The 25,308-nt window shown below is 34.0% G+C and overlaps 2 protein-coding genes across 2 annotated transcripts; both read right to left on the bottom strand.

Moving 5' to 3' along the window:
- Window positions 1-4,223: 4,223 nt before the first annotated feature.
- Window positions 4,224-5,658, bottom strand: LOC114720115 (transcription factor MYB4-like). The gene is made up of 3 exons (XM_028905727.1): window positions 5,429-5,658; window positions 5,192-5,321; window positions 4,224-5,100 (listed from the first exon to the last, which is right to left on the bottom strand). Exons 1-3 carry the CDS (start codon window positions 5,559-5,561, stop codon window positions 4,473-4,475), a joined length of 891 nt encoding a protein of 296 aa, XP_028761560.1. The 5' UTR covers window positions 5,562-5,658; the 3' UTR covers window positions 4,224-4,472.
- An 11,362-nt stretch (window positions 5,659-17,020) lies between these two features.
- On the bottom strand, window positions 17,021-18,194 carry LOC114720159 (transcription factor MYB14-like). The gene is made up of 3 exons (XM_028905781.1): window positions 17,912-18,194; window positions 17,690-17,819; window positions 17,021-17,534 (listed from the first exon to the last, which is right to left on the bottom strand). The coding sequence occupies exons 1-3, from the start codon at window positions 18,165-18,167 to the stop codon at window positions 17,021-17,023; spliced, it is 900 nt and encodes a 299-aa protein (XP_028761614.1). The 5' UTR covers window positions 18,168-18,194.
- Window positions 18,195-25,308: the final 7,114 nt, after the last annotated feature.

Genomic DNA, 25,308 nt, shown 5'->3' with positions numbered 1-25,308 from the left:
TTTTGTGTTTGCCCTTTGATGCGGATAAAATCCAGAAGGAGATAAGTATGAGGAAGGTAAGGAGAAAAGAATCAGCGGGTGGGGTCATAAATCGAAATGGATGACGCTCGGGGGATGGCGGAAGCTTATGACGTCATTGGCATGATGTCACTGCCAGCCGTGAAGTCAATGATCAACGATTTAATTGTTTATTAAGTAACAGCTTTAGTTTCTTTCTTGGAACACGCCACCCGATTTATTAAACGTTAATCCAGCATACGGACAATGGGGTCACGTTTATAATGCCCCATTATGTCTTCCTTCGTGGCTTTCTTTTATTGGTTTAATAATGGCCCATCGTTTCAGTGACGTACGTTTTGCTCCCGTGATATTCTCCATGCCTAACAAATTGCCTCCATGACGTGGCCCAAAGGCCGAACGGAATAACAATACACTGCAATGTTAATCGAATCTCATAAAATACTAAGTATTTTAAATTTTGATCTTTTGCAATTTAGCTTTTTATTAAGCAGAATTAAGTTTAAATTTTCTGACGAAAAAAATTAAGTTTAAATTTTATCATACTCCCTCCTCTCTTTTTTTCTTTCTGAGATTTGAATTGTCTTGGTCTTTTTTATAACATCTTAAATGAAGTTGTCTAAACATTTAATATGTTTTTATATTTTTGCCTCCAATTAATTTTATTAGTTAAAATATTGGCAACTTGACATACTCCTTTTAGTCCTATACATAAGCTTTACTTTTGGAGATAAGTCTTATCCAAAACATAATATTCATTTTTGATTTTATCTGAGCATTTATTATTTTCTTTCCTATTTTATCTTTGGTTGACTGTATTTAGTATCCCCTTTCATTAATATTATCCACAATATTTTCTTTCATCATTTTTTTATTTATTGCCTCTCTCATTTACTCTCCTAATAAACAAGGGCAAATTTAAAAAAAATACATTTATAATCTATTTATTATGTTTAACTAATTTTAGCTGCTAGTTCATTAAATGTAATTCACTATTTAAAGCTTATGTATAGGACCGGATGAAGTATTACATTCTCTCTCATACTTTCTCTCTCTTAGTTGCCCCTCTTAAATAAGGGCATGCTTGGGAAAAAAATCTATTTGTTACGTACTCCCTTTAGTTCAAAATATAAGTTAAACTTTATGCATTTATATTTATCAAGAAATTAGTTAAAATCAGTTTAAAACAATAAATATGCAAGGCATATATTTTTTCTTTCCAAATATGCTTTTATTAATAAATAAATAAATAAAAGATGCAATAAATAAATTAAAGAAGAAAGAGAATATATGTGGGGTAAATTTGGAACAAACTCATTAAATACTTAGACAAAAATTAATGTTATCTTATAAAAAAAATCAAACCCCTCTAATAAAGTTTAGCTTATATTTTGAATCAAAAGAAATATTTATTGGTTTTAACTAATTTTAACTGCTTTTTTAATTACATAATTTAGTCGTCAAAAGGACAAGACAGGGTTTCAATTTAAAAATATATTTAATATGTAAATTTTTTTTAAAAAATGAATATGTTCTTAATTTTTAATATATAATGACAACGAGTCTTGTTCCACCGAATTGGATAAGATTCCGTAAATTACAAGGCATCGTTGGGTTCTACCACTGACTTTTAATTAAAAGGTTCCACCGAGAGGAAAGGAAATATTTTGTCTTTCTCATTCGGGTCAATTTGTATAGGCTTTATCCGGGTTCTAACAACTGACGAGGTTGAGTTCTGAGAAAAAAAAACAAACAAACCATGGTTGTGTACTTTAAACACCCCCCCCCCAAAAAAAAAAAGACACAATGTTGAGTTCGAAGTCCGCTCAGTTTCAGTGGTGTTCCCCCCCCCCCCCAATAACAAGGAAGAAGGGAATACGATGTATGTCCAGGTGGAATTAATTATTCTTATGTTTTTTTTTAAAAAAAAATCAAATGCAGCTTCATATCATCATATGTGAATCACATGCCAGAAACTTTGAATTGGGATACACAGAGTAGTAAACAAGTGAATTAATCAATTATGGCGGCTGTGTGTATGGACACGCGCTTTGAATTGAAAAGTAATAGGGGTTCCCACTTCTGCCAAAGCGCGTCCTCTCTAATTACTACCTTAACTTCTGCAGGTAAAGTGTGTCCATCATCATTATTTTAACTATCCAGTGTTGACCTGGGAACGTTCTGGGCAGTCGCATCCCCCACGTGGCCCCTCACCCCATTCAAAAAAAAACAAAACTTCCAAGGGCACACGATGCTCATATTTGTTGTTTTATTGAACAACCTTATTCATCACGTGTTTTTTAAAACTGCGTTTGTTGGGTTAAACAAACAATGCCATTCTGTGTCAAGTGCCAACTAAGTCCTGTTGCTGTGATCATTATTTGACCTCTTCCTCGCTCATCCCACCCCCATCGTTCTCTCTTCAGTTTTACGACTTTCTGATTCTATATGGGCTCGCCCTTTGGATTCATAATATATTTACATCTGCACAAGATCCTTTGTCTGTCAATTAAAATCTGTAAAGATACTCGATGATTGTTGGGAATTTTTTGTCGTTATATACACATGCGTGACAAGTGCTTCTCTCTTCGATTTCTTTTTAATCGCCCAGACCATCGTTTTTAATGATCGAGTCATGCATGCTTGGATTATTCATCAGATGATAAATAAAAGAATAAATAATGATTAATTGAGTATTCCTAATTTTAAAGAAAATATATTTCTGAAGTACGCAAAATAGGATTTTTTTTTAAAGAAAAAATAACATGCGTATATAAACCAGGCCGAACCAGGGTGGACCGTGGTTATGCTAGACCAACAATATATGAAGGACAAAAAGGCCCAAAGAGATGGGGATTTGAGGAGAAAATTATGTAGTGACTGATTTTGACGTCCCAGTCACGAGAAATCCTTATTATCCTTCTATCTTCGCGGCCACAAAAGAAGGGGAAAATATCCATACACTTCTCACATCATTCCACTTCCATTTAAGGCCGTGCGCCTCCTTTCCTTTCTTTAATTCATGATTACAAATGGATATTACGTATATAATTCGAACTCCATCCATCCTCCGCCGTATTTTGCCTTTAAATAAGAAAAGAAACACCGAACAAGATATTCGGATGTGGACAACAACTGTTCACACAAAAAGTACTGTTACTGCTAATAAGATCACTCATCAGAGTTTAGGGAAGCTATTGAATTTTGAAAATTCTTGATAATATATTTGTTAAACACGTATTTACAACATTGTCAACAAGAAGTTATTCTAATCGCAGTGCCACCCGCCACTCTTGTATGAAATCTCGTGCTATATCATCATTTGAAAATAGTCTGATAATATTTTGATAACATAATCAATTAGATATATATTTTTTTTAAGTGAAAAGATAAATCTATTCAAATAAAACGGCTACTTACAAAGGGGGGCTAGTACAAAGCGACAACTGCTCAATTCAGAATGACAGTTTGGTAAAACCCATTCGCCGTGAGAGTATAATCGGCCATTGCTGAGACTTCGCTAATCAATCATAATCAATTATATTATGTGAACGAAGAAAAATACACAAGGTTAGGGCTATATATATAACCAAAGAACAGACAACAGGCAGAATATAAAAGCTGGAAAGATTTCAAAGAAAACTACCCACATCCACATCGATGGCCAGATATATAATAGTCCGATATTTTAAACTGAGGAAGAATATCTTCAGTCAAGAATAAGAAAGAGTGGTGTGTCTATATATATAAATATGTATATATTGTATATAAGTGAGTCTTGTTAATGTCCCCAGTCCCCACTCCCCATCTTTTATCTTTTTCTCTCTCTACTGAGATATTGAAGCCATAAGATAACTATAACTGAATTACGCACATTAATTAAAAAAAAAAAGTTCATAATTGAAGTTAGTTAAAAATCCCGGTTTCTTCAGAAATTATAATCACTTTGTCAAATTATTATAATCACTTACCAAACATGCATGCCATCCAGATAAGGTGACAAATTTAGGTACAAAAGTATTTTTTTCATAAATAATTCATAAATATTTAACTAAGTTTAAATAGGTGTTTTACATTAACAACAGACAACTTCTAGAATTTGCCTTATATTAAAAAGGAGTGAATTTAAGTTAGGCTCGTTGGAGAGTATCACTTCCAGAGGTTTAATGAATTTTATCACAGCAAAGTGGTTGACGAGGTCAGTGAAAAACTCGAGATGTCCTATTATTTTATAGTTACAATTACAAATTGACAAACACACATACATACATATACACACAAACACTCAACTGAGCGCGAAAATGTCACATCGTTCACACGTGACGACACCTCAGACTAATTATTGCTCATCAGGCACTGTAAATCACAAAAAGCGAAGTTCACAGCTTCCCCTGATGTAATAATTTTTCGTGCTTATTCAATAAGCTAATATGTGCTTTTTCGGTTTTCCCCCCTCATACATACAAATCGGTGCCTTGACTCCAGAGATCTAGATCATAAAGGGGATAAAGATATTCTAATTCAGCGCCCAAGGGTGCCTGTGATTGCGTTGGGTAAGACACGTCAGCCATTTGTGCGTCTATCAGAGAACTGTCAAATGGTGCCTGGGGAAGTGAATCCAGGAAAGCAAAATCATCGTCCACAAGCATGGTTCGAGGAATAGATGAAGTTTGAGGAGGAGAGAGCACTGGCATTGTTTCTGTTGGATGGCGAAAGATGTCGTCCAGATTAAGGTGGGTCCAGAGACCTTGGGTATCAGGCTCAGGGAGAGCATCGAGGAAAGATAAGTCATGTTCCAGACTTGAATTTAGGGAAGAGGAAGGCGTGGCAGATGAGGATGATGACTGGGGAGACAATGGGCTAGAATCCAGGATTTCGATCTGGGAAGAAGCAGATTCTGGAGGAGAAGATGAGTGAGAAGAACCACTGTGGTGTTGTTTGGAAGTGGAAGTATCTTCTGACCTTTTAGATTTATGGGTGTCGCTCGAGTTATGTTGAAATCGCTTCTTCAGGTTGGTGTGCCAGTGGTTCTTTATTTCGTTATCGGTTCTTCCGGGCAAATGTGCAGCAATGGAGGACCATCTGCAATATATTTCCATCGAATTAATTAATTAATTTGAATTTATGCGGAGAACGGATGAAGCCGATCGATCGGGGCGGGACATATATATACCTATTGCCCAGCTGTTTGTGCAGTTCAATGATAATGTCCTCTTCTTGAGGAGTGTAATTGCCTCTTCTGATGTTGGGTCTCAGATAATTCATCCATCTCAGTCTGCAACTCTTCCCACACCTCGCCAGTCCTGTAACCCACATCACACAGTACACATGCATATGTAAGCGCTTTCAGAAACAAACACGTCGTGGAGTTACATGTGATGTTGAAGGCTAATTCAATAAATTAAATTACCTGCAAACCTGGGGAGTTGGCGCCAATTCCAGCAGCCATACCGAGTAACATAGGCAATTAGCTTGCTGTCTTCCTCGGGGGTCCAGGTCCCTTTTTTCAGTCCACTTTTGTCATACGAAGGCGTTCTCACCATTGTTTGGCTCTCCGGACTCTGGAGATAATAGCTAGCTACGAGTTATAATAGCTATAGACAGAGAGATGGGGAGAGAGGGGTGAGCCTAATCTTGTTTGCCTCTGACCATCCAACTTTTCAAAGGAGGGGGGGATTTATATATCCGCCTCGCGTTCAGAATCGGGAACGTGATTCATACCCCATAAAAATTAAAAGGAAAGCATGGGGGATTCACACGGGAACAAAAAGGTCCCTCTCACAAGATTCACTCGGCGACTCCGATGTAGGAGATGGGAAGAGCAGTAAGGTTAAAAGGGGCCTCTGCCCCTGCGTCACTCATCTTCCGGGAACCTAACGGGAAACTTCCATGTCATCGTCCCCCTCTTTTTTTTTTTTTAAAATTTTCCTCTATATGGCCCAAAAAGTCCAAGTGTTCACTTTAGTGTTTAAAGGAGCGCCTCATGTGTTTTACTTTCTCCTCCTCTATTTATATTTATAGAGCTTCAATTTTGTTTTAAAAAAATATTTTCTATTTTATAAGTTTTAATTTGAGTTTGTTTTAAAATTCAATACAATTTTTTTATTTTTTATTTTTATTTATTTTTTTTGTCTTAGGATTTAATACAGTTTGTCCTTAAATAGGTTAGAAATATATTTTTGTTTTTAAATATTTTTATAATAAACAAAAACAATAATAAAAGAGAGTGTGGAAAAAAATATGATAAGAAAGAACTAATTAAAGGCAAATTAAAAAAAATATTCAATGTTAAGATAGATTTAAGTTGAAATTTATAAAATGAATCACATTTTTTTCAAACTTAAAACTTATAAATAAAATAGAGGGAGTGTCTTTAACCAATTATAATTATTTATTTATTATCTATAAATTAATTATCTGAAATTTACGATTTGAAAAAGAAGGAGTATTTTTTTATCCTTAACTAACAATAACTCGAGCAAACAACCAGCCAGACTGAGGTTGACGTTTTGAAAAACCCTGGGGACGCATTAACGGGTAGCCAGATCAGATGCCCAGCTGTTCGATTGGGATCTGTGGCATGGTAACAACCTCGGGAACGTCACAAAGTTATCTCTAAGAGGTTTTTTTCCGGATATCTCTAAAAATTTTATTTTATTTTATATTATAAAATCACTTTTTATATTATAATTCGGTTTCTATCACTTCCTTGGTACTTTTCTACCCATCTATGAATTATGACATAGCCTTTAACTTTTAAGTTCCAACTTTACACGTTGAAGCATCTGCGAAACTCTTCCCATTCATTTTTTGCTTGGATATTATAAATATATTCAGCTTGGGTTAATGCTTTTGCTTGTATTTCCACTTTTTCCGTGACAAAAAAAAAAAAACGAGAACACACTGACATCTTTATGATTATTGCCCTTGCTTTGCTGAGTTCATGACTTCGATCGTCACCAATGTCCTGTTTTAATGATTGAATTATATCGTTATAATTATTATTTAATAATTATATTTATCATATTTTATTATCTTAAAGTAAATAGGCAAGAGTTATTTTCGATAATCCCAATAAATAATAAATATCAGGAATTCAAAAAAATCATTTCGCGCAAAACAATTTTGGTTAAGTCAGAATAGATTTCAGCGAGTTTTATCATTTAATTATAATATTCCCGGGTCCAGTTATTTTATTTTGCTCTCAAGTTTTTTTATTCTTTTTTTTTTTTTTATGTTACCCCCATGCGTATGTGATGGAGGAGTAAAGTCATCACTCAGGCTTGTTTTAAATTATTTCCAATGATTTGTGGAAATAATTGCTCGGGCATGATCTCCAAGAGTTCAAATCATATAAAATCGAAAAGATTAAATTATAATCTTTCAAGAAAAAAATTTACGCGTGTTAAAAGCATCAATGATGGAAACTTTATCTGAAAAAACCCTATATTTTTATACCATTTATGACATTTATATCATGCTGTTTGGGCAAATTTTTGTTCTATAAAAGGTGTTTGGGTAACCTTATAGTTACTTTTCAGAAACACTTTTTAACAAATCGAGACAAACTCTTTTATATAATTACTTCGTATGTCGTAAAAACACTTTTAAAACTATAGTTTTATTCTTATCCAAATATCTTTATAGTTAAGTGGACAAATCGAATGGTCTCCATTCCAAGCTGCGCCCTAATTAATTTCTTGTATTAATTTCCAGTCAAGACCACCGACCGAGTTCATGGATGGCCCTGACGGGCTGGTGCATATCAGCCGTAGAAAATAGAAAGTGTCTGAGGCAGACAAAAGGGCAGGGCCAAGCCATCTCCCACATGGTCCTGTCACTTAAATGACGGAACATGAGATCAAGGTTAAGAGATTCGAAACGGGAGAGCAGCAGAAACGTTTTCAAGATTCCTGGGGACTAGTAATATGTTCCCGCTTCTGCTCTCTTCCTAATCCAAGTAATCAATTACATAAGTCGTGAGATTGATGTCATAATCCGTTCTGCATCTAAAATACGATATATGGTGTATTGAATTGAGTTTATGACCGCATGGGGATCGTACGATCCTCGCGCGAGAGGCAAACCAAGAAGTGAAAAAGGAGGCAAGGTCGTTACAACTTGACTTGGGAAAGTTAATCTTCCGTTTCTTGTTTCGACTCTCTTATAGATGAACACAAATAACTCCACAATTTAATTATTTTTTTCACTGGGTTTCTACGTACTCCCAGTATACACGGGGGGACAGAGCACCGCAGTAAAAATGGGTACAGAGGAACGTACGAAATAAGACGAAGCGGGTAGATATTCGGGTTTATTTCTGCTTTTTTGAGGGGCAAAAAAGCCGTTGCGTGAGACACGTGGATGATGTGTGTGGAGGAAAATAATTCAGAGGAATAGAGGAGGTGTGAGAAAAAGAGGGGGAGGGAAAGGGACAAGGAAAATGTGGTGGTGGAGAAGAGGAGGGTCCCGTGCGACAGGGCCATATAATCCCAGTGCTTAATTTGGCTCCTTTCAGAGTTCCAATAATTGAATGTGGTGTTATTGAAGGTTTTGTGTTCACAGCTGCCTCGCATCTCATCCAAAGTTGTTGGCACATCTCTGTGTTGAATTCACATTGCATCCCCCTCCATCCTCTCCCTAGCCCCCGCACCTCACGTCACCACGGGTACTTGTATTTTCATATCTCTGTGTTCCTTCCCCAAATGTTTGTTCATGTAATACCATCCTGTTCAAGTCACTTGTGCCTGGTTCCCACATATTGCAAAATTATTAAAGATATTTCATTCAATTTAATAATATGCTCAATTTTATTGAATGATGTGTATATATATTACATTCAGCAATCGTCTCTGTTCTTTAATGAAAAAAAGCAACCTATGGAAGAGAAGTCAATGTGTTTCGCCCACAATAAAACAGAACTTATAGATTCCTATGACTGACTTTTCAGATAATATATTGTCCTTTTTCATTTAAAAAAAAAAACAGAGACAGTCGAGAAACGTGATGAAAGGCGTATTTATAAAGTAAGTAATGCACTAAGCCACTAAGTAAAATCAAATACGTATCTGTTAATATGGGGCGGAAGCCATTTTGTCCGTTTCTGGACAACGAGAGAGGAATCATTCATCTCGAGGACAACGAGAGAGGAATCATTCATCTCGAGGATTCCTTGCATGATTAGGCCAACGATGTCTATCCTTTCCTCTTTAATTTCTATTTTACTCCGTTGTTTTTAATACAGGACTTAATTATTAGATTAGTTTTGATTCTAAATATAAGATTCATTTATCATATTTATCAATTTTTTAAATTACCTCTATGGATACTTCGTCAACTATAATCAAGTAAAAGAAGAAAAAATATTAAGAAAGATGATTATGGTATTTTAAGAAAAACATGTCACATTTTTTATAATTAACTAACTTACATAATTTTTTTAATCTAATCAAATTAGTTAACTAGATCTTACATTAAAAGCTGACGGAATATTTTATATTTGGTTCAAAAGTTTTGCAGTACGCAGTCGTTAGAGAGATATGGTAAATTGTGCATTCTTGCCATTTTGGCAAAACTAACAACTAACAATTAAGTTTATCCTTTCTGATTTCTGCATACCAAAACACATGTAATAAAATCTAAACTTACGTGCATACCAATTTACAAAGGCTGTCAAACAGTCTGGGTTCTTGCGAATTCTACTTTGATTAACCAAATATTCGATTATTTATTTTGTTTAAATAAAAACACCTTTTTTCACTCACTAACCATGATTTTCACTAACGAAGCGTAAAATGGTTCAACATGAATTAGTGTTTCATTGAAATTTTAAAAGCGATAATTATTTTTGAAACAAAACAAAGACCATAGGGTAACACATTTTGAAATAGTGAAAATGATTATTAACATATGTGATTCGGTGATTCAATTTTTCGTTCCTTTAAAAACACAAACACACGTTTTCTATATCGCAAATTTTTTAATTTTAATCCTTTGAAAGATGATTATTCTGATATTGTGAGACAATCTTGAAGTAATGAATTCAAAATTATTAAATAAAAAATATCCATTATTTTATGTTTCAGATATACAAAATGAGCTAGGACACAGCCAGTTCAATTTAAACACGTATTTTTTTAATATTATTATCATCGAAATTGGTAATTAAAACAAAACGCGTATACGCTGTTTTGGTCACGACATTATGGTGGTACCATTTAATGTGAGGAAGCGAAAACTGAAAAGGGCAATCGTTGGTAATGCCCAATGCCACGTCCAGCTTCCGACCAATCTGAAAAACGGCGTGGCCACATGTGTCGTTTTGGGACCACGGTTGTGTGACTCGGGGTGGCGGGGTCAATGCGTTTTTACCTGCGAACGAAATGGCAGCCATTCAAGGAGAAACGGTCAATGTGGAACTGGAAGCATCCTTGAAAATCAAATATCCCCACACGTCACTCCCTTTTTTAACCATTTTTTCCCCTTTCTGGTGAGTCTTCTTTTCTTCTTATCACACTCTTGATCAAACGTGGTGTTTTGGATCAACCCTTGTTTCCACCATGTGGTGTTGTCGTTATCGCGAAGAAGACAGGAGGAAACCCAGAAGCTTATCAGAAGGAAGAAGAGGAGGAAGAAAGCAGGAACCCAGATTGCAGAGGTGAGGTCCTATTCAACCTATCGACTCACCTTCTGACTCGGAATTTTATTATAACGGTAATTCCTCTTTTTATGGAACAGTAATGTTAATTTCTTTAATCTGCCCGCCCCGCCGAATCATCAATCAAATACATCAACCAATATAAGGAAACAACTCATCATGGATGTATTAATTATACGACACGGTGATTTATAAATAGAAATCTACTGGCGTAATGTCGAAGGTGTTATTTGATAAGCCAGTCATTGATTTATTAAAAGGCTGTTTCTTTAATTGCCAACAATAGTCTGGGCTGATGAGTCCTCGTGAAAACTCCCATGAGAATATTTTGGAATCACTGTTTAAACTGAAAGATGGGAGTCCCTTTGCCTGCATCTGTGAATGCATTGATCAGAAACCAAATTATTGAAGTAATTTGGCCATTTTTTGTGTGCCGATGCTTAAACGTTTGGTTAGAATGCAATTATTTAAAGAAATCCGGTAGAGGATGTGTGGCCCGTCACTTGACTTGTCCGAGATGACCCCTCTGAATGCCAAGACCGCAAAAAGGCCGAAGGAACGGAAAATTTAAATCTGCACATGCGAAGGCGTGCAAATGAGAGCTTAGTTTCGATTTGCATAAAATATACTACCTCCGGTCTTAATTATAAGATCCAGTTGACTTATTTGAAGAGATTAAGGAAGTAAGTTAAGTTAGTTATTTGTAATAAATAAGTGTTGTCATTTCTAAAATATCCTTGCTAATTAAGTATATTGGCTAGAACTATCATTATTAGAAGGATTATTTTGGAAAAAAATGCATAAATATGAGAGACAAAATGGATTGGGGTCTTATAATTAGAACCAAACAAAAAGTCAAACGGGGTCTTATAATAAGGACCGGAGGTAGTATTTATAAGTATTTAAATAAGCAGATTTAAATGATGTCTTAGTATAAGAGTTGGTAGGGATTTGAATTCAGTTCTAAATATAAGGCCTCATTAATTTTGTCTCTCAAATTTATAATTTATTAGTTAAAGTATCTCTATTAATCATATATATTAAGGTTTTCCATTCAAAAGTAATTAATCATGACTACAAATGGTGGTATAGGAAAATCAATTCATATTTGTTATTAATAACTAGGTTATTTAATTTTTTTCAATCCTTCTAAATTAATTATGTAACTCTTAAATTAAGTATTGCTGGTAGTATAAGATACCGTTGAAGTTTTTATAATCTTAAGATACTTCACTAAAAGTTAATAATATTATATTACTTTTTAACATAATTTGATTTAAATTGGACAGGAATATTACACTTTAATAATAATCCTTTTACCGTTTCATGATGTATGTATTTGGCCGCGTATGATTTTGACAGTCAAAATCGGAAGTCCTAGAATTAGTATTCGCACGCGTAGAGGATGGCGCCATTGTGACATGGACTTCATGTGCATGACCCCTCAATATTTATACTTTGACTGTCTTGCTCGTTAATCATGTTGTTGATTTTGGGCCCCCAATAATACATCATGTTCCTGTTTGTCCTTCTATTTATTTTTGGGGAAATTCTTTCTCATAATGTAATTTTTTTTTTATTTTCATCTAGTCATGTCTTGGCTTTTGGTCTTAAATTTTCTTTGGTTAATATAGCTTTTAATCTTATCCTTCTTCGAACCGTATATATAACCACCAATTCTTTTGGACCAAAAAAAAAGTGTATATAAAGACCAATTGATAATTTTATATAAATGAAAAAAATAAAATTAGTTGTTTGGTTAAAAATTTTAAAATCGCTTTTGACAAGTGTGATTAGTTAGAAGGATTTATTTGATTAATTATAAAATTTTATAGTTAATGAGGAGTATCAGGTGAAAATTTAATGCTTCAAATAAAATATATTATGTTAAAAATACATAGAAGAGTCTTATAATAAGAATATGAGCCTGTAATAATTTTCAGTTACATGTTAGACTCTAAATAATACGAGTAAATCCTTAAATAGCCCCCCGCACGGACTTAAAATAAAAGAAGTATTTGGATTATTTTTTTAAAGGTAATTTTATGATATTCAAGGTGAACATGTGAGAAAAATGTTATCATGACATACATAAAATATTTTTTAAAATTATTTGTAAGTGTTTTTAAACTCCTCTAAGAGTCCTTTTAGCATAAGGAAAGTGAAAGAGGAAAGAGGGCAAACAAAAAATTAATAAGCTTGTTTAAAAAATTAATTAATTTTTATTACTTTTGTATATTATATTTTTTATTAAAATGTTAAAATCTTACTTCTTTTAAATTTAAAGTAAGCGTGTTAAAAAAAAAAAATTTCTCTCCTCTGTTTTCCGTATACTAAGGGAGTGTTTGGAAAAAAAATTATAATTTCAGAAGTATTTTTTCGTAAAACGAGATAATCTTCTTCGCATATTTATTTCGTAATCCGTAAAAGCACTTCTGAAACCATGGTTTAGTTTCTATCCAAACACTCCCTGAACTTGAGTTCATCCGCGGCGGGAATTAAACGGGGAGAAAGCTGGGGCGAGCGTGTGACGTCACAGCAGTGATGTGATTCAGTGATAGATTAAGGAGTACTATTTAATACATAGTATTTCCCAATAAATGTGGAAAATTTATTTAATGATCCGTGCTTTGAAAAATACACAGAGCGGGACAAGAATTAATTAATTGGCAATAGGTGTCCTATTGCGGGTCAACAAGGAAGAGGACTGGGGATCAACCTTCTTTATAATTACGCGGGAATCTTACGGGAATCAAAAGCACATGGGCAGTGTTCATTGAATATATTGTTATATTGTCCGAAGATAGAGAACTAGAAGGATCATTTTCCAAAAAATGCATAAAAAATGTGTAGACAGCTGTCACCTATTATTAATAATAATTCGTAATCAATTAAGTTAACGTCTTTGTTAAATGAAAAGATTAATAGCCAGGTGAGTTGGTTAGGTCATTAAGTACTGGTGATCAACGGAAAAACGGACAAATGCGAACGGGCGGGTGTGAAAATTAAGAAAGTCCTCCTTCTTCTTGTTTGACTAATGAAAGTTATTAGCCAAGTCTAGTTAACGAGCTCAACTTGCATTGGTCAAATGGTTTCGTTTCAAATGAGAAAATTAATTACCGTAGAATATCCGTGCGGTGTATATATATATGGAACAAATTTATAATTTCCATAATGAGCACGTGTTTAGTTTTATGGAATAATACTTTCAAATATAATGAGGTGTTGGATTTATCTACAATCCAGTAAAACGAATAATTTAACGTAACATCTTAGTCATTTATAAATAGGAATCCGCCGGTGCAATGCAGGAGGAGTTATTTTTATTAGGGACAGATGCAGAAATATTTTCTTTTTGGGGATTTCTTTAGATTATATTTCGGGGAGGACTTCATGGAGAGATTTTTTTTTTGGCCATAACTCAATAATGTTAAAGTCTTCTTTAAAATTACTGATGGAAGTAAAGAGGTGCCCGCGGCGCCATTTAGCCCAAATCTCTCACTAATTATTATACTTTGCAACCGAAAATCATGTGTTAGCACTAAGCAACTGCTAGCAGTTTTAATTGCTATCATGTTCAGATATTTAATCAGTTTTCTAATTTTAGAAATGCGAACAGGTGTAAGTGACTCTCTAAAGTCTAAACTAATATTTTGTAATCACGTGATGACTTGTTGAGTGTTTTTTATTAGATTACTAGTAAAGTTTTAGGACCTGTTTGGGTACTCTAAAACCATGGTTTCAGAAGCACTTTTCCGCAAAACGAGGTAACCTCCTCCACATATTTACTTCGTAATCCGTAAAAGCACTTCTGAAACCATGGTTTGGTTTTTATCCAAACACTCCCTTAGCCACTATGGTATCATAAATTGCTAAACGGGCGATCCATATATAACTAATGATTGTGAATAATAATTGATTAAGCAAACGCGTTTGCTTGATTTTCACAGGTAGTACGATCACATATCCTTTAATTTAACTTTTTTACTGTTTTCCCCCTTAATTTACATTACTTTTTTGTCCGGTCCTAATTTTTCATTCTTTGACCTTAACATTTTCTTACTGACCATACGAGTCAAAACTCTGATTAAGCGCCAGTTCGAATACTGAACATGACTGACAGTTACCTAATTTTAGAGGGGAAATCAATCAAATTGCACATGCCAAATCGTTGATGGTATCTCCCATGGTCTTCTAGTTCGGGGTCCTACCTCGTTAAGGCAAGTGACGCAGTCTGATGATTAAGCACTCAGCTGGCTTGCTTTCCTCTTTCCCGACGCATCACCCAAACAAAAAAAAAGGGTTCTTTCCTGGGAGCTGATTTTGACGGAGCACCCCAGCAGAATCTCTGCGTTTTCACCCCCCCCACACACACACATACACAGAGATAGATTTGCCTTCTTCATTGAATACTCTTCTCTTTTGCCCTCTTCATTAATTAAAAACACTATTTTTAAGGATATTTCTTTGGAAAAAAGGCATAATAATTACTAGCTACCTCAATTTTGCAAAACATTTCACAGATGATGAAAGTGTTAAAATTTTCTGAAAGATGTCTTGCAAAAGAATCAACGATGGTATATACAAACCAAACAGATGGCATGTTCCCGGTGAGTTGAGTCTGATCATTAGCTTGAATCTTCAGTTACTCTAAAATATGTAACTGATTCGCCTTGACTCCCATCCAAATGGGCGGGATTTAGAGTAGTAGTAGTAATAATGATAATAATTGGTAAGAAAGCGTAGCAATAATTAGCTGCGAAAAGCAAAAAAAAAAATTGAACTAATTTTAACTTAGTGCTCTACTCGTTTATAGGGCAATATAACACACAGGGACCCACATAAATAATTCCTGAGGCAGCTTGTACAAATTCGGCTCATTGAATTTATTCATATAAAGCCATTTGTAATATACTCTGAACATATCAAAAAATGTGTTAAATTGTCAAAAAATTTTAATTTTATCTTTATTAAGATTTTCTTTTTCTATATCTATAAATCATTTTTATATCCATCCATTCTTTTTCCTTTTAATGAAAATTAAGTGAAAATTATTTTTTATAAATATTATTACAATGAAAAATTATATTTTTTAAATCAATTAATTTTTATAAAAATATTATTTTATTAACTAAAACATGTTTTAAAGCAGGAAGAAAAAAGCATAGCTAAGAGAGAACGAAGATTTCATTTTATCAAAAAGCAAAGTAAATTTGTTAATTTCATTGTTTGAAATATATTATCATGTCAATTAGAATAAAAAATTACTGTACCAATTGTCTAATAGACATATTGACAAGACTAAGTTTTGATTAAATTATGTAATTTGAATTAAGATGTAAATTAATTTATGTAATATATAAATAAAAATACAAATTAATATGTAAGGATAAAATAATAAATTAATCATTACTATCCTCTTCTCCCTCTCTTAAACTAAATAAGAGATCATTAGATATCTCTACCTCCCCTGCACTACTACAAGTTATATTATTTTTATCTGTTTAGAAGAAGACATTAACTGAAAAGAAGCAGATAGGAGTAACATATTTGTCTGTTATATAATAGACGAGCATGAGAGAGCCATAATTGCATACTCGTTTGTTTCCCACTAAAACAGATTAGTGTGTGACCATATATTCACCTGGCTAAGTTGAAGTTGATCAAATGATTATATGAGCCATACTCGTCTGGTTAGCCCAACCACACAAGTATGGCCCATTTTTTTTCCCTCGGTTCATAAATCCAGATAAAATAGGAGGCGAAATTGTACTTTTTTTGCACCGGTGTGTTTTTAAAAAAGAAAAAAAAACCAAACCATGTAAGGTAAAACTTTCCCTACACTTCCTCGCCTTACCATCCCCTGTCTCCCCTACACTCAGACCAAACAGGCCCTAATTGTCACGCGGTGATAACGTCACTGCATCAGGAATCGGGATAAAGGGCGCAAAAGTTTGTATCATTATTGGCCATGGTAATGAAAGAATGGGGTGCCATCAAATCAAATTTTTTTTATACGGATATATAAGGACGATCCTAAATATAAGATGTAACTGAAAAAATTTAAATAGATTAAAAAAATAATTAATTTAATTATTGATAATAAATGTGTTTTTTTTAAATATTCTTATTAATCAATTTATTGGTTAGAACTATCATTATTAAAATGACTATTTTTTTTAAAAAAAGCATGAGAAACAAAATTAATTAGGATCTTCTATTTAGAGTCAGAATAAAAATTAAATAAATTTTATATTAACTATTAGGGGTAGGAGGTAGTATAAAAATACACACATATATATAAAGGCCCGTGAACAGTACAACATATTTGAATGTATTATATATTCATGAGAATAAGCCGGGACACTGATCGTAAACATAATTTTGAGTCCAGAGCATTGCATCACACAACGGATCAGGAGTAAAGTAATCGAATTGATCGGTTAACGAAGGGGCCAGAGACGCTGTTTGCGTAGGGTCACAGAAAATGTCAGCCACATAGGGATCTGTCCAGAAATTCACGTCTGCCAATGCATCATTCAGAAAAGCAAACTCATCATCATCTTCCACTATCAAACGGGATTCGCTGCTGCCTCCTGTTGTGGTCTCCGTCGTTACACTCGACGACGACTGATCAGGCGACGGCCGACGGCTTGTTTCCCCCCCGATCTGATTATTATCATCACAAGCCCCAGCAGCATCGTTAACTTGCATTCTTTCACCTGATGATGGCTCCTTCTCTTCAACTCGGGCCGGTTTTCCCGACTTGTCTTGAACCCGCTTCTTGAGATTCGTGTGCCAGTAGTTCTTTATGTCGTTGTCTGTTCTCCCTGGCAGCTTTGCAGCAATCGCGGACCATCTGCATTGGAATTATATATTGGCATTTCAGTTTAGTTATAATTAGTCTAATGGTAGATCATTCTAGTATTAACGACAGTCCTTGACTGTAAAATTAATGCGCGTATTGACTTTGAGAACACACAAACTATGGAGGAGGGGTCACATTCGAAGGACCTGTTTCCCAGCTGGTGGTGCAGTTGGATGATAAGCTGCTCTTCTTCAGGAGTGTAATCGCCTCTTTTGACGTTGGGCCTCAGGTAATTCAGCCATCGAAGTCTGCAACTTTTTCCACACCTTGCCAGGCCTGGACATGATTGAGCTATTGAATCAGAGGTCGATACTCGATAGGAGGACAGATGAAAGGGAAGAGAAGCTCAGTTATAGTAGATGAAGTACCAGCATACTTGGGAAGTTGGCGCCAATTCCAGCAGCCGTACCTAGTAACATACGCAATTAGCTTCCTGTCTTCCTCTGGCGTCCACGTTCCTTTCTTCAGACCACTTTTGTCGCAGCTTGGAGTTCTCGCCATCTTCCTCTGTTTCTGTAACCTGTCTATCCCCTTATTCTCACGCACAGGATCTGAATTAACGAGGGACCCTGTCTGTTTGGTATTTATGTTACGATCTCCTGTGAATGGTAAGAAATTAACCATCAAAATTCAACTTATATATACTTGTACAGACTGCGTCTTCCGGGGCAAACGTGTATCACGGTCAATAAAGTCTTTATTATATTCAAAAGGAAGGGGGGCCCCTATCGATGTTTCCACATCATTCTTCATCTTGGGGGAAGCTGAACAGGAAGTCTATCACTTCGCATATAACCTTCGTCATTTGCTCTTTGCTCTTCATCTTCCTGGAAGCACCCTAACTCTGCACTTGGACATGAAATCATTGCCTTTGCAGGTTCAATTACTCTGCGATTATATTAGTATTGTTGAATGAGTTTGTATAATACGCAGCATCTGTCATGGATAGTTCAAATTGTTTATGTCGACTCTGCCGTTGACTCCCTTTTTAATACCAGCAACTTGTTGAGCCCAGTGCCTATTATTTACAATACTTTGTGTTGGGTTGTAACTACCATTTGATTCCGGCCACCACTTAGCTTATCCAGGCTACGTAATAATAAACTGTTATTGTTTCAGGCCAAAAAAAAAACTGTTATTCTTACAATGAAATAAGATATATTTAGGTTGAATTTTACCAAGTCAGGGTATTTTTTATAGGGGATTGGAAAAAAAAAAAAAGCTATAACACGGCCTTCATTTTGTGATTGTTTTCAATGGGAAACAATACTACAATAGAAAGGTGTGGTGAGGTAAAATCACGGAAGCACAGCTATGTAACTGTTTATCGCGTCACCATAACCGTCAAGGGGCCGATTGTTGATGATGGCCTCGCTATTTATATTCTAGGGGCAAAATAATTCTAATTCATACAAATAAAAATCTCGCATACGTTCAACTCTAGTTATATATATAAAAGCCGTTTATATAAATTAAAAAATTATTAAATTAATTATTTTTAATATATATTTATTAATTTTTAAAATGTCTCACTGAATTATTTGCATCACAAACTACCATATGGATGGAAACTCTTTTATTACATACAATCAAAAAAAATTATAAACTTACAAAATAAAATGAACTGAGGTCCCACGTTTGAAACTAAAATAAAAATTTGCTGATATTGTATAAGCATGGATTCATGGTTAAAGAATGCTTATAAAGGTACTTAGAGATTGCTTAATACTTACCAATAAAATCTTTACAGAAAATTTTATTATTTAAACTCACGATTATATAAGTTATGAGTTTTTTTTTTGTTACTCAGAGTATTCTCTCACCCGAACAGTGAGAGACTAATTTCTCGGGATACTGTTAGGTACCGTAACGGAGATCCTTCCCAACAGTGTTTGTTCCATACATACCGTCCCAAGAATCAAACTCAGAACATGATATTTAAGGTAGCTAAGTCTTTTTTACTTGGACCAACACTTGTTAAATTGACTCAGTATTTATTGGACACGTTGCTTGTAGGATTGCCCTCACATTGGATTTGATGTTGCATGCACGACTAGGACCTGTTTGGGTATCCCCAAACCGTGGTTTCAGAAACACTTTTTCGTAAAACGAGATAATCTCCTCCATATATTTATTTCGTAATCCGTAAAAATACTTCTGAAACTATGGTTTGGTTTCTATTCAAACACACCCTAGTCCACAGCCCACATGCGTGTAACATATGCGGGTCCTTCAATGTGAAACCGTAAACTGAAACCTCGGGGGGCCCATTTATTGCGTTTGAACTTTGAATTTCAACTTTTTTTAAATTGAAGTTCACTTTGACTGAGACAAAAAAAAAAAAAACAGAGAGGAAGTGTCGCAGTGGGATGTCAGAAGGGCAGGGCTTAATCATATGCCCACACATAAGTGGCCATTCAATAAAGCATGAAAATGATAAATATGTATGGGGCAAATATCGTCCGGTAATAAAGAAAAGCAGTAAAATGACAAATAAATGCTGGGCAATTATGGTAATTAGCAATTACACGAGCTTCACTTTCATGCTCCACGCTTTCTCTTATCGGTTACCTTTTCCAAGTATTTTTATTGACCACCTTACCTTTTTCAGGTATGCAGCACTGCAGCAGTCTTGCTTCTTATTCTTAGCATCAGCGAAGCAGAATATCTTGCTGGTCAAAAAAAGGCCAAGCAGAATCTCTTTCTAGAAAGCTAATTTCTTACAAAGTTTTCTAACCAGTTGCCTGTTTTGTTTCTACAATTTCTGCCAGGTCGGATTACTTTTGAAATACATATAGTAATTTTAATGTGAAAGTTCAAATTAATTTTATTTTATTTTACAAATTTTAATAATAAGTTTGAAAACATACCATAAATAAATATTAGAAAAGTAGGCCTTGCTCGGGTTAAAAAAAAAAAATCAATTTTTTACTTATAATCTAGTAAGATGATCAGCCCCCCAAAAAAAAAAATCAAGTAAGATAAATTTTTTTATTTCTTAAGATTTTAACTCCCTCTCTTTACTTATAATCTAACTCGTCTAATTCTATTTACAGAGTAAATAGAGAATATTTTATTTGTCTTATTTGTAAGTCTTATATCATTAAAATTTTCAATTGAATATATAATTGCACATTCATTTATTATTCATAATAACAGTCTCATATTGAGCATATATTACACAATAATAACGTTAAAAAATTATTAAATTTTAAGATAAAATTAAATGATATTTAAATTTTTATTTTAATTAATAAAACATGCTGAAATAGCTTATAAATCTTGTGCGCCGGCAGTGCCAAAAACCAGATGTTTAAAGTAAATTTAGAACCAATTTGTTTAGAATTTAAAATATGGTTTTAGTTAAGTTGAATACTTAACTTTTTAGGAGAAGGTTAAGCTAATCATGAAGATTTTGATAGAAAAAGTTACTCGTATTAATTTTTTTATGAATTATTCCTAACACATTTCGCCCATATTTAGCTTAAATTCTTTAAACAATTCCTTCATACTCCAGACAGTCTCATCATACTTAACCCGACTAAAATCATTTTTTAATCTTAAATAAAATGGCCTTTAATAATCTAGTCATCTTTTCAGACGATCTTGAGGACCTCTTGTTGCCCTCGTTACTCTGCCATTCATTTTTTGTGGTTTTATTTATTTATTTAAAGAATAAGTTAAATTATTGCCAAAATCCAGTTCGTGATTTAAAGGGCATCTTAAATCTGTCTGCTGCCCCCTCAGCAGGGCCTAATATAAATATAGCTTATTGCGAATTACTACCTCCCATTTTAATTATAAAATTTTATTTAAAGATTATAAATAAGATTTTATAATTAAAATAAAAAAAATATGAGTAGATACCTCCACCAAACAAGAACAAACCTGCAGTACTGTGTGTGGTCAGAAAAAGGAAAAAAAAAAAAAACTCGCAGTGCTGTGGAGATTGTCTAGATCTTTTGATGTGATACATCACCTGATAAAAAACAGGGAGAATTGTAATTAGGTCTCAATTAAGAGAATTAAATATAAAAAGGTCTCTTAAAATCATGAAATTATTCTAAAGTCCCAAAGGACCTTTTTGCAATAAATTTTATTTGTTTAATTACCAAATTACCTTTCTTTTTTTTTTAAAGTTTGTATTGACAACTGAAAGAGCAGTGGTTGACAACTCAGGGTGCAAGGATTGACAACTATCGCTGCTGGTTTGTCAAATAAATAAAATTTAATGCAAAATTTTTTTTGGAACTTTAAAATAATTTCATGATTTCAAGGGACCTTTTTGTATTTAATTCCCTTTAGTGAGACCTAATTGCCATTTTCCCTAAAAAATAATACCACGTGGAGGATACATATAAATAAACTATAACACTAGAAATTTAACAATCGCACTCTTAAACACTAAAGTTCATTGAGGCCCCAAAAAAAAAAAAACCCACTAAAGTGCAACAATGAATTGGATCTGTACACACACTTAACAACAATAATAAAATCTTATCCTACTAGATAGAGTCAGTTTAATAAATTATATAATGTTATTGGACTCTATACAAAGCCAAATCTACACACTTAGCGACAAATAAAATTTTTTAATATCCTCAATATGATTTTTTTTCCCCAGTTATAAGAGGGCAGGATCTAACCCGTAACATATATACCCTACACCCGCACATATACCACTTGACTAAGCGACCAATGGTCAATATAAATTATTTAACACAAAGTTTTATATTCGAGCATTTTACTATTAGAGTCTTATTACCGTCTAAACGATACTAAGCATTTTTTTGTATGGCCATGGAATTCTTTAAAAAGTATATTTACGAGAATTTTTTTTTTCTGAATTGTGTGGATGAGTGTTTTTAAAAATTTCGATCGTAATGCAAAAAAAAAAAAAAGTATCAAGAAGAGAAAGCGAGAGGGTAGATAAGGCCGTCATCATTATTGGGCCAATCATGAGCCAAAGACGCCTGTAATCCCACCATCTTGATGAGAAATATCCTTTCCCTCCCGTTCAGAAGATAAGAGTAGTCAACATACCATTCTCATAGTAAATTGGTTTTGTTTTTGCCATTTTATTTATAGTTTTATTGAGTTACCGATAATGTAAAATCTGCTTAGCATGCAATTACAGAGGAAACAAAAGTGAACACCACACCTTGAAGCTTAATTTAATTGTAATTTTGATATGTTAAATATTTTATAAAAATTGTAAAAAAATTGCATACATATTATAATTAGAATTTAAAAACTACGTAACTAACTTACAAAAACAATTACAGCACTATTTATAAATTATGCATCACGCGATGGCTGATCACTTTAAACTTTCATAGATGAAAGGCCCACTCGAATTTTCTTCGTAAGTACTCGTAACTCTTAATTGGAATTAATGCGTTAGATACGCATCAAAATGAAGGGCATGAAACCAAAATGAACAAGATTGGAATCTGGTTTTGAAAAGAGGCTAAGGAGCAAGGATTGATACCCGTTCATAAAAACGTTCATATGGATCCATCCAACTTTATTGAAAGTTTGGGTTGAAAATGGTCTTACTTGCTTTTTCCTTGTCGTTATGTGAAAGGCAATCCAACTTTAGTTTTTCTCATACAACAACGATTCTTTATTTCCACATCGATCCATGACCATGCATGATTCTTCATCACCCACACCAAATTTGGAGTCACCATTATTGCTTTTCTTCCCTTGCATTACTTGACTCAATGTGATGAGGTCAGGTTACAAATCCCTTTATGAACATTGTGGCCTTTAAAAATTGCAGCGAAGTGTTTATTCCGTATAAACACACACAAAAACTAATTATCAGCTAAAAAAAGAAGCTAGTTAGAGATTAGATTTTGTCATAGGTATTATATCTCAATATACTTAGTTTTTCAAGTTTATAACCTTTTTTTTTTTTAAATATTCCTATTACGTGTAATGGGTCCCATCCAAAGAGAGTTCCAGTGCATGTTAAGGACTGGAGCTCATATATAGTTCATTGCAATGTAGTTTAATTTTATGATTGGACTTTTTAACTCTTTCATCCATCTCTTTCATGATTGAGTCAAGTAAACTAATTAAATACTTTTAAATACTGTATTATTGCACGTACACAATATGTATAGTCTAACCACAAGTTGTTGGGTAACTTATTTTATGCTGAACATCAGGCCATTAACGTGGCTAATTCATGTTGCACAATATAAATATTACTACAAGGTATACTTTGAATTCAACATTAGGCAAAGCTTCACGTGTATATGCTTAAACGCGCAAGATTAGGGTCAAGCAGGACTACAAGACAATAGCTTATGACCTTCACAATCAATATGGATTATAAAATCAAATTAATCATATGCCCTTGCTTAACACGAATAACCAAACACTGCACATACACTTTACCTGAACTTATTTTTCTAAAACAGGAAAAAAAAAAAAGGGACTTGCTGTGCAGTATGGCACAGGAGCAAAAATCCAATTTTTTAAGATGCTAATACTATTTAGTTTTCTTGTAGATGTATTCATTCTTGATTTGATGGCACTCCGGTGCAGACCGGGCAGAAGTGCCAGAAATAAATCATTTTCTAACCATAACCTGAGGTTTATTTAAAGCTTTGGGATCCTAAATTTACACATAGCATTTGGGAGGAAATATACTATAGGAAGACAAGAAATAATTACGCTAATTATTATTGTTTTTTTGGGGTGACAACTTCTGAGTACAGAGTTCAAAAATGTCAAGAACAAGACTTAAGAACCAACACGAAGCTTATTAGCACAAGACAAAAAACCCAGATAGAAAACGGCAACTACACTGAGCATAAACATCTAACAACCCAACATGCCAATTAAACGAGAAAGAAATATTCATCAACTGCAATCAAAGACGTCTCTTTATGTGAAAGATAAGAGCCATGGGAGATAATGACGCAAGGTCCCACTCGGAGGTTCATCCACTTCACGGATTCAACTGCAATACAGTACTCCATTTGGTCTGATATAAATAACTAAATTAGATAAATAAAAAATTTAATTAAAATTGTTTTAAAATATTAAATATAACAAATATATATTATTTTCTACAAACACCTTTAGTTGAGGGAAGATAGAGAGTGAGAGAAAGAGAATGAGGAGATGGAAAAATGAGGCGGGTAATTAGAGGACAAAAATGAGGAAATACACAAATCAATAATGGGCTTACAAGCCCATTGTTTCCCTTCCGAGTGGCCCAAAAAGTATGGGAAGAGGAAACGCCTCTGGGGTATGACAAAAACGGCAGAGCCCACTTAGGAACCTTTTGAAAGCACTTGAAAAAAATACTTTTGCGCAAATACTTATTTCTAATACCGTAATTTGTGTTTGAATATTGTAAGTCGCGTTCTAACATGGTCTTTGACATTTTGCTACCAAGCTATTCTCTGGGGGCTTGTGTTTGAAGAAAAGATCGAAGTTCACTTTGAAATGAGAGCATCTTGGTTCTGTTAGCAATGCGGCGGGATTGAACGTGAGAATTTTGTGGCGGGGAACAAGATGAACAGAAGAAAGCGGGAAGGAGGAAATCACGAAGACGATGGTTCGAAACAATGAGAATATTGTTGAATAAAGGATATACCGGACGGCGAACAAAGAATTGACAAGAAATATTTAAGTGCTCATAAAATAATGATACGGCCATGATGAATCCTACGGATTCAAAGTGAGGACGAACAATATAAGCTTCAAACCAAGTCATTTTTCCTTTCTTAAATTAAATATTTGT

This window comes from Neltuma alba, unplaced genomic scaffold (genome assembly GCF_004799145.2).
Source record: "Neltuma alba isolate B1F8T4 unplaced genomic scaffold, ASM479914v2 tig00011968_pilon, whole genome shotgun sequence".
Lineage (NCBI taxonomy): Eukaryota > Viridiplantae > Streptophyta > Magnoliopsida > Fabales > Fabaceae > Neltuma > Neltuma alba.
The sequence above is the reverse complement of the archived record's forward strand: the minus strand, read 5'-3'. Positions and strand labels throughout refer to the sequence as shown.